Here is a 17,462-nt window from a genome sequence, read left to right on the forward strand (position 1 = left end):
GATCGTAAACTCCTGGGGCTTGCAATGGTGTGGGGATATTCACCCAGACTGCTCAGTCTTCTGAGTTGAGGGTGCAGGCAGGTCCAATTCCTGGAGCCAGCCGAGCATGGCAGGAATCCGGGAAGTTGGTGCAGGCAGGCCCAAGACCTGCTGAGCCAGTCCAGTCTCTCCCTTATTTTATTTAATGAGAAATAAAAAACAGAAAAAAGGGGTCAAACATTAAACCATACAAAGTGATATTCAAATAATGACATGGCAAATAGTTCTGCTCAGTGATCCAACAAAAACTTAGTGATATGTTTATCAGTCTTACATACTTGTTTTTTATCTTAAAGAGGGTAAGATTAAACATCAGTCTCTCTAATAGTATTTTAACAACTACTCTGGAGAGATTCCTTCATGGTAGAACTCTTGACTAGCATGTAAAAGGCTCTGGGTTTGAATATGTCCCAGTGAATAGAAGAGAGAATAAGCTGGTGTTTTCTTTCAGAACAAATCAGTCAAGGCAAGAGTGTTGTATGACAAAGTTAACATATCTTGACAGCCCTGTTTCTGCTGTGTTTATTTTGAGATGGGGCCTTCTGTAACCTAGGCTGACTGTGAACTCTACATGCTTCTTTGTCACCCTTCAAAGGTCTAACACTAGAGGCTTATAGTGTCTCATCAAACTACAAGTTTCTTCCCCCCTTTCTCTCATTCCTTGCCTCTGTCCATTCCTTTCTCCTTCCCTTCTTTCTTCTCACCCTCCTATCTCTCTAGAGTGCTGAACTAAAACACAAGGCTTTTATTCATTTTTTGCTACTTTTTGTCCTGTTGAGTCAGGATTTTTCTATGCAGTTTAGACTGGCCTTCAGTTCACTTTGTAGACCAAGCTGGTCTCGAACTCACAAAGGTTCAGCTGCTTCAGCCTCCTGAGTGCTGGGATTACAGGCATGTGCTCTGTAATGGGTAATTTTGCCCTGACTCCCTTTAAAATAGACTTCACCTTATTCTTTTCTCTCAGCACTGCAGAAAGAAACTTGGGCCTTTGCAATAAGCAATACCCACACCCATTTTTTCATATTTTAAAAGAGTATCTCACTATATAGATAAATTGCCCAGGCTGAATTTGATCTTGGGGAATCCTTCTGCCTCTGCCTCCCACAGCACTGGGATTACAGGCAGGGGCCATCAAGCCTGATTTTCACCTGAGTCTTAAAGACCAAGCTCACCCTCAGTGGGCCATCTCCTCCCTGAATGGGCACAGGACCTGCTTTCAAGAAGCACAGCAACCAGGGTATGACTATGCTTACCCTGAGGAGGACTTCACTGAATTCACATAGTGGTTTTAACTCTGGAATACTCTGATAAGTTTTCTGTAGCCTAATATCCTTATCCCCAGTTTTTTCTGGGTTATTTTCTGTTCACTGTCAGATCAGATAATATGCTTCACTGTCTCACACAGAGCTACAATTTTCACATGTGTGTAAAAACTCAACAGTGGTGTGGAGTGCATCACTGCATGATTTCTGGATTTCCAAACCCTTCATTGTTCTTGCCTTTCCAAATGGGATTTTTTATCCTATCTGTGAATTAACCTGGAGAAATCTGAGAACCAATCAGGATTTCCTAGGTGGATCTCAGACTCTCCACTCTGATTGGAAACCACTGTCTGATAAGGAAGACAGGATCACAAGTCATTAAAAGGCTTTGAGGAGCCACCCAGGACCCTGGTGCCTGGAGTCACTGCCTACCTTCCTTGGATACCTGAGCACCCCAACATCCACATCCAACCCTGGTGAGTCACCACCCTTCTGGGCACAGGCAACCTGTCTGCCCAGAGCCAGTCCCCACTGTGACCTGAAGAGCAGGATGCCATCAGTGTTCCTTTTTCTATAGACCCACATGGATGGATTTGAGGTTAGATTTATCTTAAAATGCAGATTTACATTCAGCTAAAATAAGTTTGATTTCTGATATAAATGTCTATGTCTTTTTTTCTTTGAGTGTTTAAGAGAAGCCCTTGAAAACACTCTAGGCCATGGTGGCCTCAAACACCCAGCAATACCTGCCTCAGCCTCCCAAGTGCTGGGATTTCAGGCATGCTCCACCCCCCATACCTGCCAACCAGTACCTACATTTACATGCATTAATTTTTACTATTGTTTTGTGGTACTGGAATTTGAACACAAGGCCTTTGTGCTGACTTAATCTCAAAGTCTTTGCCTGTTTCATTTTGAAAAAATTTGACACTCAAATTTCATGTGGCCCAGGATGAATTCAAACTTGTTACCCTCCTGCCTCACCACTGGAGTGCTGGAATTACATGATGTGTGACAACTCTACAGTTGTTTTTCTTTTCCATTTATTGGGGGGTTTTTTGTTTGTTTGGTTTCCACGTTTCTGGAAGGTACGAAGTTGCCATATTGTCTTAGCTAAGAATTTGTTCTATGGCATCTCTAGCTGGTAAGTTTTGAGGGTGTCATGAGAAGATTCTCACTGATCACCATGTTGTCTTAGCTGGAAAAAAATCTCATTTCATTTCAATAGTTTTTTTGTTTGTTTGTTTGTTTGTTTGTTTTTACCTCTCACAAAGTCACTAGGATCCTTGTGCCAGACTGGAACTTGTGATCATCAAAACTCAGTCTAATAGATGATGGAATAATAGCCATACACCACAAATCCTGGCTGATAGATCTTTAAATAATTTCTTCCTGTTCACTATAATTATTGATTACAAACTTTGGGGTGGTATGAATGGATAAATCAAATGTTCCTTTTCACAAAAAAGCATCGTGCAATACTTGAAGTGGATTAGCTTGGTATAGTGGGGCACACCAATAATCCTAACACTTGGAAGGTTGAGGAAGGAAGATCTCCAGAAGTTCAAGGCCAGCCTGAACAACAGACCATGACTCTTTCTCCTAAAAAATAAAGTAAAAGAAAAACACGTGAATCTATCTCATGCCTATCTTCCTTTTAAGTAATAAATTTCACACATGTGAGAATTCCCACACATGTGAGAATGTGTGGGAATCTACATCTCAGTATTCTCCATGGTGACTTTATTTTCATTCCTTTATGGTCTTATTGAGACAGGGTCTCTTATACAGTTCTGGCTGGCCTTCAACTAATATTGCATACCAGGCTGGTCTGGAACTCTAACAATCTTCCTGCCTCAGTCTCCCAACTGCTGGGCCTACAGGCATGCACCACCATACTCAGCTCCACCCTAATTTTAAAATGCTCAATACTATTGATACATGAATTTCACCAGTGCTCACTAGAAATATTTTAGTGGTGCATGAAATGGCTTTGACCAAGGAGGAAGGGAGAAAGAGAACTACATTTATGTTGACTTGGAAGTTTGTAGTAAGCAGATTTTCACTTTATCTATTGTAGCTCTGAGAGATTATAAAGAAGGGATCAGATATATAATGAGTACGCTCATAACAGCAGCATGGATTTCAGGGCTCTATTGAGGTTTTGGGTCAAACATGTAACGTGTACTCAGAGCAAGGCATGTTTTGGTTTGCTTTTTGTTTGTAGTTTAGGCTGAGTTAGCCTTAAACTCACTTTGCGACCCAGGTTGGCCTTAAATTCCCAGGGACCCTCCATCTCCACCTCCAGACTGCTGGGCTTACAGCTGTGGCCACCACACCTGGCTGACATCAGCAATCCCAAGGGGCAACACCAGAGTTTGCCAGAGTCAATCCTGACCTACTGAGCAAGGTGCTAACTCATCCTCTACTTGCCGTTGAGGTAACTGAGGGAGGTTAAGGCATCTACCCACACAGCTCCCAGAGGGCAACACCAAGAGAGAAGGGGGAGAGGGGAGGAAATCTTATGGTCCATCCCTCTCCAATTCTCCACAGCCTCCAGCTCTCTGGAAGCCTCATTCCCTCTCAGGTCCATCACCTCCTACCCTCTTGTGTGTTCTATCCTCAGCCTTTGTTCCTCTACACTTCCACCTCCAGCTGCATCTCTAAAGACAAAAACCACAGAGTCCTCATTGCCCAGTGCGTGGGTGACAATGAAGCCACTGGGGAAGGGTGTGTGAAAACTGGGGTATAGCAGAGTGTGATGTAGAAAGCTGAGTGTCACAGCAGTGGTCATTTAATTCTGCTTGATGGATGACCAGGACAGGCCTATGTTGGGAATAGGAATGGGGTAGGTAATAATAGGGGATACAAACCTTCCCCAGGTTCACAGGAGAGAATGGAAAGTGGGCAGAGAGTAAGAAACATTGCAGAAGCATAGATGCTTAGGACTCTGTGCAGATTCCCTGTTATCCATCACCCCAAATCCTAGTTCAAGCTGGAAATCACAGTAATACATCCCTCAAAGAATGAATGAGGAATCCAGGTGTGGTGCTACACATCTAAAATCCCAGCATTCAGGAGGCAGGGGCAGGAGGATGGTTGAGACATTGGGCTACAAAGTGAGTTCAATGCCAAACTTAACTATATAATAAAGCTGTGTCCCAATAAGGCAAGAAAGGGGGGATAGGAATAGGTACACTTGTGAGCCCATTCACAGGTGAGGAAATCTGAGGTTGACCATTTGACCAAAGCCACACAAGAGACAGTGGTGGACAATAGAATGCTGGTAATGCCTGTTACCCAAATTTTTACAATCCAAACTAACATCCTTCTCTTCACTGGGCTCTCCAGATTTTTCCTGTTCTGATAAGCTCATCCATATGCTCTCCCGCTTTCTAAAATATAGAGAAACCTTTTCTGTTCCCTTGGTGTCTAAGAAGGTTTATAATTGTAATCTTAAGGAGCAGTTATTGCAATTCTAGTGAGTTAATTATGGTTTACCACTTCCCGTGTACCCCCTGGCAAGAAGAATGGGACATATGTATAGTTATATGGAGCCAAGGGGTCCTAAGCTCAGCCAAGGTGGTGGTTCCCAGCAGGCAGCCTCCACCCAGAGCCCTTTCCAGGTCTTATCAATTCCCCCTGAAGGGAGTGGTTCAGGGATGAATGACAGTGAGAGTGATAGGAAATGCATGGCTGCCCTGAGCTGGGCTAGGGAAGAGACCTGAGCCTCTTCCATGAGCAGAGGGCAAGAAGTGCAGAGAAAGCAATCTGCATAACACAGCTGAGGCAGTGACTAACAATTTGGGGTTGGTGCTTCAGTTCTGATTTACAATCCTATTTGCTCTGGGAAGTCACAGCTTCTTTCTCAATGTTTGGTCCCAGCCCACAGCATGTAGCACAGCTCTCCATCCCACCGAGATCAGTCACAGATTTGGGAAGTCACTGGGTGGGGTAACAATGAACTGTCCCTTTGCTTTAGATATTATACATCACCAGTTCAGCCAGCCCAATTTACATGGCTTAAAGTCAATTAAAGGGACAAGGAAATGGCCTAGCCAGCTCTGTGTATATCAATACAGGGAGAGAGGGACAAGTTTATCTGCAATGGAGATAGTGGCTCCTCTTTTCAAGGAGCGTAGTCTCTGGTTCCCCCCACTAAAACACTTTTTTCACCTTTCTGTTCTTCAGCTCCACTAACTTATGACTCAAGTACACAGTAATCTCAACTTGAAGTTTATGTGCCTAAAGCTTTTGGAATTGTGAAAATCCATCAATTTTATATATGGTCAGAAAAAAGCCTATAAGTGCTTGGCTTTGTGGTTTAGGCCCCAAATATGCTATTTCCCCCACAGTTGTGTAGTTTAAGTTATAAATATTGTTAATAAAACCTTAGAAGGTGAAGGGAATGGTTTTTGTTTTGTTCTTTTTTTTTCTTTACTTTTAGAGACATGGTCTCACTATTGCTGTTGAGGCTGATCTTGAGCTCACTTTATAGCCCAAACTAGTCTCAAGCTTGCAAAGATTTTTATGGTTCAGGCTCCTGAGTGCTGCTTTTATAGTTGGGCACCACCATACCTGGCTGGAGAAAGGTGCTTTGAAGGCATCTTAGGGATCTTTGGGCTTTGAGAGGATGAAAACTGAGAACATGTGGTACAGCTACATGCCTTATAACAACCTGTTATGTTGCAGGAATCCTGGTGCATCTGCCAGAGATGGTTACAGTGCAACAGCCACTCAGCAGCATGGAGCACTGCACAGTGATCTTAGTTTCGCTATTGGTAGATCGCACACCATAAAGCATTGCAGAGGATATTTGAAGTTTCCATGAAACTGAGGGGTTTCTATGATTAATTTTTCACTGTTATCACAAATGACTATGCACCAGAGTGTCATCGAGGTACACTGAATTTTTATCCAACCAGAGGTTTTTCACCTAAGAAATTTCCAAGCCAGCTGCTGACACTGCTGAATGGTTATCCACTGAGTCTCTTTTTCCACTGCCAGGTAATAGATGACCAAGTTAACAAAAAAGGGATGTGCACATATCAGATCTGTCCCTCATCCTGCCAGCTGTGGGCTATTATATCATTATTGAAATGAAAACTCATGACTTTCATTTCATAGTCTGTGTATTTGTTTTAGCCTTTTCAGAAGTGATAAATTAGGGCCATATGACTTTTCCATTTTCTTGGGTACATTTCCTTGGAGTGAACAGGAGAATATTTTTCCCCAACACATGAGAGTCAGTTTCCAATTTCATGGCTCCCATTTCTCAGTGGGTTCAGAGTAATGGGTGCTCAGTTGGAAACAGGTCTGTTGCTCTCACCTTGCTTCATCTGGACACTAGCAGACAGTCTTCCTGGTCCCTTAGAGGCAGCAGCAGTATTTTGGGACCATGAGCACAAGCCGATTTGGACAATCTGAGGTCTCTGCTACCCTTGTCAGATCAGGGACTTTCTGGCAGCACATTGGTTTCCCGATGGGTATGAATAGGTGTCTCAGCCTGGCCTGAAAGGATGTCTCTTTCCACAGTGTTTCCACAGCACCTCTGGCACACCAGATTCACCAGGATGAGCACCCAGTTCCCACACAGGCTACAGAAACTTGCAACTCAGAGTCTGCTGACAGAAAAGGCCTTGGCCATATGGGCCATGGAGGATTTGCCAGGGGAGCTCTTCCCACCAGTGTTCGTGGAGGCCTTCAATAGGGGACACGCTGAACTCCTCAAGGCCATGGTGCTGTCCTGGCCCTTTCCCTACCTGCCACTGGGAGCCCTGATAAGCATCTGGAAACCAAGGAAGTTAAACACTCAAGTGGATGTTGACTGGGTGCAGAACAGGATGTTACAAGCTGTTCTGGCTGGGCTCAATGTGTTGCTGAGCCAGAAGCTTGGTTCCAGGTGAGTGTAACCAAGGTGTCCTGCAGCGAGGGCCACGGGATTTGAGGCAGGGATTGAAAGGGCCAGGGAGACTAGGGGATTAAGGGTGAAATGCAGGCTTCTGAATGTGATGGAGGATCAGAGAAGCTTTGGGCATTGCTGAGTCACCTGGGCATGAGCTGCCAGAAGGGCAGGACAGGTAATGCTAGATACAGCAGTGAAAGGAGTAACAAGTTTCTAGCTCCTTCCACAGACACCAGGAGTAGGGATGGGAAAAGGGGAACCAGAAAACTGCAGAACAGAGAAAACAGGAAGTGACCTCAGAGATGAAGAAATCACAGGAAGAAACTGGGGTCCAATCCAAATTCTCAGAGTCCTTCCTGGTTCCCCCACAGCAGGCGGAAATTGCAAGTGCTGGATATGCGGGACGTGCACCAGGACTTCTGGAGAGTCTGGGCTGAAAACCAGTTAGAAGCGTGCTCCTCAGAAGTCAGGAGGAAGACAAAAACAGAGAAGACTCTGCCAAGGGTAGCAAAAAAGCAGCCTCTCAAAGTGATTTTACATCTGTGGCTCAGTGAGTTTGGCATGGATCCATTCCTAATCTCCCTCCTCCAGTGGGTCCAGAAGAGAGAAGGCCTGGTGCAGCTGGAATGTACAAGCCTGAGGATCACAAGCAGGTGCTTTCAAAAGATCACTCAGGTCTTGGAAAGCCTCAACCTTGATTCGGTGCAGCATGTGGATGTGGGTCGGTGGGAACTCTCCACCCTGGCTCATTTTGCCCCTTACTTAGGCCAGATGCAAAATCTCCACACACTAATGCTCTCTGACATCTCTATGCCTGACATCATTTCTCCAGAGAAGACAGAGCAGATGAACTCCCAAATCACTTCTCAGTTTATGAAGCTTCACTGTCTGCAGGAGGTTTATGTGGACTCTCTCTTCTTCCTGGAAGGCCACCTGGACCAGGTGCTCAGGTAAGATGTGAAGCTCTCTCTGCAGAGTCAGAAGAGTCTTTGTCTGTTCTAGACACATTAGAGGATATGGACAGTGTGCAACCACGGGATATGTGACAGAGATCAAACACTAGAATCAACACATTGCTTTTTTCACTCCTCATTTCTACAGCAGCATGTCAGATAACCACTCTACATGGATATCCGGACTGCAAAGGGCCACTATGCTAGGATATTGCAAGTCAGTGGCCAGATACAGTGTGGGCAGGAGTGTGCTTTCTCCCTGAGAAAGCATATCACGTGTGAGGTGCTGAGAAGCAGACAAGGCATATGGCACCAAGGAAAGACAAAATTTCACACTTCAGTGTGTGAGCCACTTTCTCAGGAGATGTGTGAGAGACACTGATCCCACCATCCTGTTCTCCACTGGGAAAGGCTGCTGTTTGACTCCATCAGAAGCTTCACAACCTCAGCTGGATGTCACCCTTCTTTCCCCTGTGCCTTCCTCATCCCAGACATTGGTTTCCCTCTCCTCCACTCTTCTGTGTGATGCTAGTCTTCTTCCCATTTCCTCTTCCTGCCTTGGATCCAGTCCAGTCTCTACTCCTAGTGTCTGTGGGAGGAGACAGGGCCTTGGTGCTCCCTCCATTGCTGCCTCCCCATCCCCTCCATCTGCAGTCAGTGAGGCTGAGCAATGCCCAGTGTTTTCTTATCCTTGTGGCAGTCAGGATCAGAATCTTCTCATGCCAGGTGGGGTAATGACCAGCGGTGAAGTGCAGGAGTCTCAAACTGATGGCAAACAACAGTGCAAGGCTGGAACAAGTTCACAGCCTCAGCTGACAGCCTTTTTAGCCATCGCAATGGATGTGGTTAGTCCTTCAATGATTTTTCCTTCTTGCCTGTCTCCTTCTCCCCTCAACAGAAAAGAGCTGTTGTTTTCTGCTTAGGAGAAAGCAAAGGCAACATCAGAGACTAGTAATGGGAAATGACCTCAGTTTAAATTGGGGTGACTCTAATGACACCAGGATTTCCTTGGAGTTGTTCCCTATGAACCAGTCCTTTTCCCCTCCAACGGCTGAATCTAACTGCTTGGTCTCTCTGTAGGTGTCTGATGTCACCATTGGAGACCCTCCAGTTAAGTTACTGCTGGCTTTCAGACTCCGACTGGAACCAGCTGCCGCACTGTCCAAGCATCAGACACCTGAAACACTTGGCTCTGTATGGTTTGGACCTGACTCGTAAGCTTGATCCCCTCAGATTTCTCCTGGAAAACATTGGAGCCACTCTGATCACCCTACACTTGCAGGTCTGTGGAATCATGGAAGTTGAGTTCTTGGACTTTTTGCCTGCCTTAAGTTACTGCTCCCAGCTAACTACCTTCAGCTACATGAGGAACTCCATGTCTCTAGCCAGCCTGGAGAGCCTGCTGTGTCACACTGCCAGGCTGAGCAACTTAACACTGGAGTTGTACTCACGTCCTGAAGAAGTTTAAAATCCCTGGAATTATGTCCACCCACTGAGCCTGAACCATATGTGGGAGGTGCTAAGGAGGGCCGTGAAGCCATTGAACCATCCCAGGGTGATCTGAGTTTGTGCTGTTCATGGTGGCATCTGTTCAAACTGGGACATCTGTAAACTGCACACTGCTCCATGCTCATCTTGTGTAGCTATCTAGTGCGACCCTCACACACTATTCTTCCTTCTGGGATTCAGGAGCACAGAGCCTTGAGTTCATTCTGACTGAGAAAGGGCAAATAACATAACAATCAGCAGCTACCTTGCAGAATACTTTGGTTTTTGGTTTGAAAAGGGAAGTGACCTGTGCAGACCTGGATGTTAGGCAAGATCAGAAATGGGAATTTGACTTTCTAGATATAAATTAAGGCTTGAGATGAATGTATGGGTTAATATAAAGGAATGATCAGAAATAAAGTGAGCTGCCTGTGAACTATCTGGTTTCCTCCATGACATGTTACCTTGTTTCCAAATTAGAGCTCATGAATCTCAGTAACTGAAAAAAAGCCCTGAGCTTTCTGATCAATGAGGTCTGGCCTTAAGAACTCATAGCAGCTAATGGAGATATTCCATAGTATTCATTCCCTCCCATTCTTAAATTGCTTTCTCTAGTGATGAATTACCTCCAGGATTCTTTGCTTTTCTGTCTTTCCAATACACCCATGTTACATGGGAGCCATCTTAGGGTCTCAATGAAGGACACCTAGAAAATATTTTTGTATCCAGACAAATTCCTTCTAACTTGTCTGGGTTGGGGTAATACTTGCAATATTCTGTGCTAATCATCAAGAGTGCCATGACGAAAGATGTGGGCTATTATTCTCAGATATTTTCCATTCACTATTCCGTGCCTCTTTTTCTCTTGTTAATCCAAAAGACTGTCAAAATGAAGTGCACTTCAGACACTAAGTCTCTCGAGTAGAGTTCCTTTGGATATTTCTGGAGGTGAACTCATGTACATGCCTGTTACAGAAGGCCATGAATACTCTATAATGTTACATGCCTTTGACACTTGTTTCTTCAATTTTGTAACATAAAAATACTGCCACTTAGGAAAGTCTACCTAGAACGAGAGAAGGCAAGATGTTGTGCCCATATAATAATTCCACTGATATTATTTGGGGGCCTTGAAGTAGTGATTAAAATATTTTTCCCACACTGCACACAGCTGTTATTTCATATCCACCTGCATTAGGGGTTGGAGTAAAGAGAATTAATGGTTGGAAGTGGATGGGAGAGGAGTATCCTGGAGTTCACAGTAGCAAATGTGTGGCTTTGAGACTATCAAGCACCGAGATCTAGGTGCAAATAGAGAAGGCATCCACCAGAGACAAGTCAGAGACTTTGGTCCAGAGTTGGCCTACTGGATCACAAGGAGTCTCCTGAGCTCAATCTCAACAGATGTTTCTTCCTGGATGTCCCCAGGATGCTTGTTCTTGCAGATCCATCATAATGAGTGCACTGCTACTCTATGAACTGTCAAGCAGAACATGCTCAACAGTGAGACCACAGCATGCACTGCTTTTCAGGGCCTTCTCACCCTGATCTCCCATGACATATTTATGGACACATTCATGGAGACTCAAATGAGATCCTGAATGTGATGGTGCATGCCTGGGTGTTCCCCTGCCTCCCTTTGGGGTTCTTGCTGGAAATGAGGAAATTAGTGAGCTCACAACCTGAATTTGTAAAGCTCCAGCATGAGAAGAACTTACAGACATGGAGAGTTGTGCTGGATGGGCTAGATACACTTGTTGCCCGAAAGAGATGTCCCAGGGGAGCATGGGCCAGGTATTCTGGAGGGAGGGCACAGGGAGCAGGGGGAAGAACAGTAGGGATCATGGAGAATGGGAGGGCAGAGGTGTGGGCAGCAGCTGCTGCTATGACAAGAGGCTCACAGAGACCATGGCCATGGCTGAGCACCATCTGGGAAGAGGCCTCCTGACTGCAAAGCTGTGTGTGCTGGCCATGCAGATCATGGGAGGAGCCTGAACCTGCCTCCTGCCGCAGGGACTAGAAGTGGAACCAGGATATTTGCTATATGTCAAGGGTACAAAAAGGAAGGCAAGAAAACTAAAAGAGCTGCTGATACACAGAAAGCAGAAGAGAAGCCCAGGTTGGAAGTTGAGTCTTTCCTCAGTTCAGGGTCTGCCTCCCTTTTCATCCACAGCAGGTGGAAACTGCAGGCGCTGGATCTGGGGAACATGCACCAGGACTTCTGGACTGTGGGGCTCAGAGCCATGGCTCGTACCTGGACACCAGATAATGAACGCAGGGACCAGAAAGTGGATGACCATATGGTGAAGGTAATGACAGAGCTTTTCAGCAAGAGCAGGACCCTCAGTGGATTCCAAACCTGTCTTTTGATTGGGTCCAGCAGAGAGATATTTGGTCCACCTGTGCTGTAAGAAGACGGAGGGTTATGAGATGCCTTTTGATACCTTCCTGGAAGCCCTCAAGATGTTTGAGCTGAACTGTGTTCAGGAAGTAGAAGTGTGCCACTTCTTGGGTGTGAGACACCTGGCATCATTGGCTCCTTAACTGGGCCAGATGAGAAATCTTCAAAAACTTGCTCATTCACTAATGGGTATTACAGGACGCGATATGCACTGCAGAGTATGTTGATCAACACATTCTTCACCTCTGGAGAGCAGACTGCCCACAGTAGCTCTAGGTGGACTGTGCCTGTTTCCTCAGAGGCCACCTGCAACAGCTACTCAGGAGAGGAGGGTGCAGAGCTTTCCCTGCAGATCCCCAAAATCCTTGGCACTTTGGGCATAGGGGTGGAGACATGTGGTCTGCCAGTTATTTGTGAAATAAAAGTGATCAAGACACTAGAGTGTCTGTGGATTGTTGTGTTCTGATTATATCTGTAGCAAGCTGGAGTAAAACTGTAAACATAAAATAAAAGATATGCCAATCTAGAAAATGTACAATGTTAACTGGCCAGCTGTTAGGATCAGATGCACAAGGGACAGGACTGTTCAGCTCTCCTTGCGAATCATGTGTAATTTGAGAGGCCAGGCCAGGAATGCTTGAAACACCTGGGACTCAGCATTTGGGAGCCTGAGTCAGGATTGCAAGTTTGAGGCCAGTGTGATCTACAAAGTGAGTCCAAGGCCAGGCTGAACTACATAGTGAAACCCTGTCTCAAAAAGATGAGACAGGAAAACAAGATGAGTGAATCTAGGAAATGGAAAATAGTAACAGGGTCTTTGCTGAAGACACAGATCTGCCTGAGGCCCACAAGGTACAATCCCAGCCCACGTGGTCAGAACTTGCGTGCTTTCACTTTTCTGCTTGTCTCCTGTGCTAGCCTGGGCAGGGCTACAGTTTTCCACTTGGCAGCATAAAAGGAGGCTTCAGGGACTAGGGACTAAGCTAGTTACACCAAGGAAGTGACAGAATTCAGATGACTATGACTCAAACTGCTGCTCACAGTTTGGGGATAGCGATGCACAGTGTATCACTGTCATCACTCTACTTAATCCTGTTATGAAATTATGAAAACATTGTTTTATTTTTCATGAACTAAAATTGGGCTAATCCTGTATAAGACACTCTTGCCCTTCTGGGGACAAATAAAGCCAGAATTTCTTCCATGCAGAAAATCACACTGCCCCTCTGGGATACTTGCCATGTTCTTTCATACAACTGCCCATTTTTAGTTCTAAATTTGCTGTGCAAACATTCAAACCTTCTCCCACAGCTTTTTCCCAACTTTGTAGGTCTTAGGTTGTCCTGGGTCATCCTCAGGAGGCCCATGATGGAGGTAGCATCCCACATACTCTTCCCCCAACTCATATTTATTTGAGGCCTGATGCCTTTGACTTTAGCCTTGAAGGTGAATTCCAGCCTCATGGTGCCTCTTTTTCCATGAGGATATGTCTTTTCTGAGGTTTTCTGTTTTGTTTTGCCCCGTCTTTGAGACACAGTCCGGCTACTTACTTCAGGCTGGCCTTCACCTCACTAAGGTGACCCTTAATGCATGCTGAATCTCTTGCTCATCCTCCCAAATCCTGGGATTATAGACATTATGCCAACATCCTTGGCATGGTGCGGTGTTTTCCCTTTTGTGTGTGTGTGTGTGTTTTTTCCTTGGTTCACTTGTTTATTTGGGTTTTGTTTGTTTGCTTGCTTGCTTATGTTTTTTTCAGGTTTTTTGAAACAAGAATTTACTATGTGGGCTGGGGATTTAGCTCAGTGGCATAAGCACCTACCTTGCAATTAGGAGGACATGAATTCAATCCTCAGCACTGATAAAAATAGAATTTACTATGAATCTCAGGTAGGCTTCAAGAATCTTCTTAATTAAAAAAAAGAAATTGTCTTGTCTCAGCTTCTCAGGTGCTAGAACTACAGGTATACAATAGCATGCCTGAAACTGCTTGTCTTAGGAAAGGCAAAATACCAGAGAGAAGAAGAATGTGTTGGCTCAAATCTATTACCACAGCTCTAGGAGGCTGAGGAAAGAAGACGGTGAGGTGGAAACCAAGCTGATCCATCCCGCAGGCTCCAGCGCATCCAGGTCTCTATATTGAGGTTCTCATTTAGTTTTTTGTTTTGTTTTTTTTTTTTTACTTTAAAAAGCTATTCAGTCACATTTAGTATTAAGAGATTTCTGTTTGTTTGTTTGTTATTATGAAGTACTAGGATATTTTTGTCATATTGTTTACATGGTTCACTGTCTTCATAAACGGGTTTAACTCAAGTGTCCTAAGGTTGCTTTGTTTCACTGAATACTTAAGTTTTCTTCTTTGTCTTTCTTTCTTTCTTCCTTTCTTTCTTTCTTTTCTTTCTTTATTTCCATATTTCTTCCTTTCTTTTGCTTTCACTCTATCTCTTTCTTTCTCTCTTTCCTTTTTCCTTTTTTTCTTTCTTTATTCTTTTTTGAGACAAGGTCTCACAATGAAGCCTACCCTTGCCTCTAACCCATGGCAATCCCCCTGCTTCAGAATCACAAGCACTGAGTCTACAAGCATACACCACTACACCCAGCTTCAATATCTCTTGAGTGTCTTTTTTTGTTTTATTTTGTTTTGTTTACTTGAAAGAACCTTTTGCTATAAAATTCAGGCTGGCCTTGAGCTTGAAATGGAAAAAGGCTGGCTTCATACTCTCAATTTTGAGCCTTAGTCTCATGGATGGTGAGATTCCTAGGACTTTGCCCACTCACCTGCAAATGCAAAGAGAATGACATGCCGAAGAACCAGCCTGCATAACTGAATTAAGGTAGCATTTGAAAGGTTTCAGGAGGATGTTGCTTCAGTTTCTGATATGTAAACTTTTGTGCCCTGGGAGTCATAGCTTCTTCTTGCTTCGAGGCTGGTACTCAGCTGACATCCCTGGAGTTGACTAGATCTTTTACAGAGAGTACTAGGTGAGGAAGCAGGAGGGTTAAAGGAAGCAGGCTGGTCTTAAAGATTACATATCAGTATTTCATCTGGCCTTATTTGCCTTGCTTAGGGCCAACTGAAGGGAGAAGGAAATTCAATAGCTGTCTTTTTGGCAGCTAGGCCATCACAGGGAGAGAACTTCCCACAATATCTCTCATCTTTCCCTACTAGAAAAAACAAAATGGCATGGGTTGAGATAAGCATGTGCTCAGAGACTGAAGATGAACAAGGACCAGCGGGTAAATGCATGACCTTCCCTGTGCCAAATGGTCCTGAGTAAGAGGTAACAAATGTCAGCTTCCTGCTGATGATGCAGGAGCTGTCTTGATCAGAGGCCCTGAGCCAAGACATCAGATTTTTTGTCAAATCAGGACAACTATGCTCAGCCAGGGGATGGCAGCCTGGCAGACTTCATCAAGATGAGGCACTTTTACGACTTGGCCTATGGCACTGCATACAGGAAAAGCTGAACACAAACATCTTTTCCTTGTTTATATCCTTCCTAGCAGGGTTCAGCACTCTCCATCTTTCAATTTTCCTCCCTATTACTAGTAACAAGGAGCAGGACATGGGGTATAAATGATACTCACCTTTTACATGTGGCCATCCTGGAATTCAGCATAACATAAAAGGCAGAGCTTTGCAGCCAACATGGGTTGGATGCAGGGAGTTCAAGGCTGGATTCACCACCACTGATCCAAAGATACCAAGTTCCAAGGGGTAGGTTTTGCTCATCACCATTTGGTAGCTAAGAGTCAATGTGATGCATTTGTACATACATCCCAATTTTTTACATTATTTTTCAAAAATAGCATCTATGAAATGCTGTTGAGAGAAAATAATTAAAGTGTGATTTGTTTTGTTTTGTTTTGTTTTGCATTGGGGACTGACCAAGGACTTTGCACTGAGCTACATCTCCAGACCTTTTCCAAAATGAAAAGGAAAAAAATTACAGTTCTAGGAAAGACCCCTCAGTCCTTTCTAACTAAGCCATCATCCCTGTGCAAATCTGCAAGGCTGAGGAAAAAGGACAGAAAGTTGAAGCACAGTCTGGGCAGCTTAGGAATTTATGAGACTGTTACAAAATACAAAGTAGTAAGGTCTGAGTATACAGTTTCTACGTGAAGGAGAAAAATGCCAGACAGTGGCAAACTGGCTGGAGAAGTTAGCTGACCTGTTAATTACTATGTTCCAGGATGCATGGACACGAAATTTCCCAAAACTCTGCACATGGATCCCATCTGAAAGGACCACATCCAGTCCTTCTTTCCTGACCTTGGTCAGTATTTCCATCTATACCTAACTTCTCCCTGAGGAACAAGGGATACAAAAGGACTGTGGCCACTGAGCTTTGTGTTTTTGTGTCCTTTCAAAAGAGTTTGCTCTCATGCCGTCATGTGCACTGCTTTTCGTATATTGCTTCTTGGAACTCTGCAAAGTGTGTTGCTTTTCTAAACTTTCATAAATGTAAAACCTGGCAGACAGGGCACCCCCAAGAAAGGTTGATCTTTAAGATTCAGGTCAAGGCTTTTGTGTCATGAATTAGGATTAAAGTTGAGGGGGAAGAAAGTCCTCAGATCATGAATTTAGACATCGATGATCTTGATGGGGCCTTATTATTTGCAAGTAAAAATAGCACTGATTTTCTGTTTAGATTGTTTTTTGGGGGACTAGCTTTACTGGGAAAATAACCTAGGTCCTACACATGCTGGACAAGTGCTTTCACCACTGAGCTAAACCTTCAAAGTTTTATTTTGTATGTATAGAGAACACCTCACTAAAATCCCTAGACTGTGCTCAAATCTGATTTTCCTTTCAGGGTTGAAAGATCTCTTCTTTGGGGTTCATATATGTAAGCAAAGCAAAGGGACTACTTTTAAACTGATTGCTTTATGAGGGTAGAGTTGAAAGGAAATGATTTATCTAATTTATAGAAAAAGGAATTTAAAGGGAAGTGATTTTTGCGCACTGTAAGTCATCTCCAAAGAGAAAGAGACAGACAGAGACAGAGAGAGACAGAGAGAACCTGGCACAGAGACTACTCATGAGTTGGGGAAAACCACTACGAAAGAAGTTCAGTGTTCTAAGGTCATGAATGGGGGAAATGTAGCAAAAAAAAGTATTTGAAGTTGGTTATATACTTGTGGGTCATCCTTCATTGCCATAAGAATGCTCACTTGCTATGTGACTTGCTTCTCCATTTGTTCCTAATTTGTTTAATTTTACCTGAACAATTAAAATTATTGGTTGACCATAGCTCTGTGCCACATCATGCCCCTCTTTAGACTTGCCTCACCTCATGATTTCACACTATAAACATCCCTCAAAAGGACAGAGTCCCAGGCAACCCACTAGGCCCTGCTTCCCTGATTGCTGTCCCCTCTCCAGCATGGTCCTCTCAGCTCTTCTTGTGTTT

At 44.2% G+C, this 17,462-nt stretch overlaps 1 protein-coding gene across 1 annotated transcript; it reads left to right on the top strand.

The window, feature by feature from the left end:
* The first annotated feature begins 6,874 nt into the window (after positions 1-6,874).
* LOC106027943 (PRAME family member 20-like) lies at positions 6,875-9,852 on the top strand. The gene is made up of 3 exons (XM_013153775.2): positions 6,875-7,203; positions 7,578-8,156; positions 9,240-9,852. The coding sequence occupies exons 1-3, from the start codon at positions 6,875-6,877 to the stop codon at positions 9,625-9,627; spliced, it is 1,296 nt and encodes a 431-aa protein (XP_013009229.1). The 3' UTR covers positions 9,628-9,852.
* Positions 9,853-17,462: the final 7,610 nt, after the last annotated feature.

The sequence above is a fragment of the Cavia porcellus genome, unplaced genomic scaffold (genome assembly GCF_034190915.1).
Source record: "Cavia porcellus strain 051 isolate PalLab524CR breed Dunkin Hartley unplaced genomic scaffold, mCavPor4.1 scaffold_25, whole genome shotgun sequence".
Taxonomy (NCBI): Eukaryota; Metazoa; Chordata; class Mammalia; order Rodentia; family Caviidae; genus Cavia; species Cavia porcellus.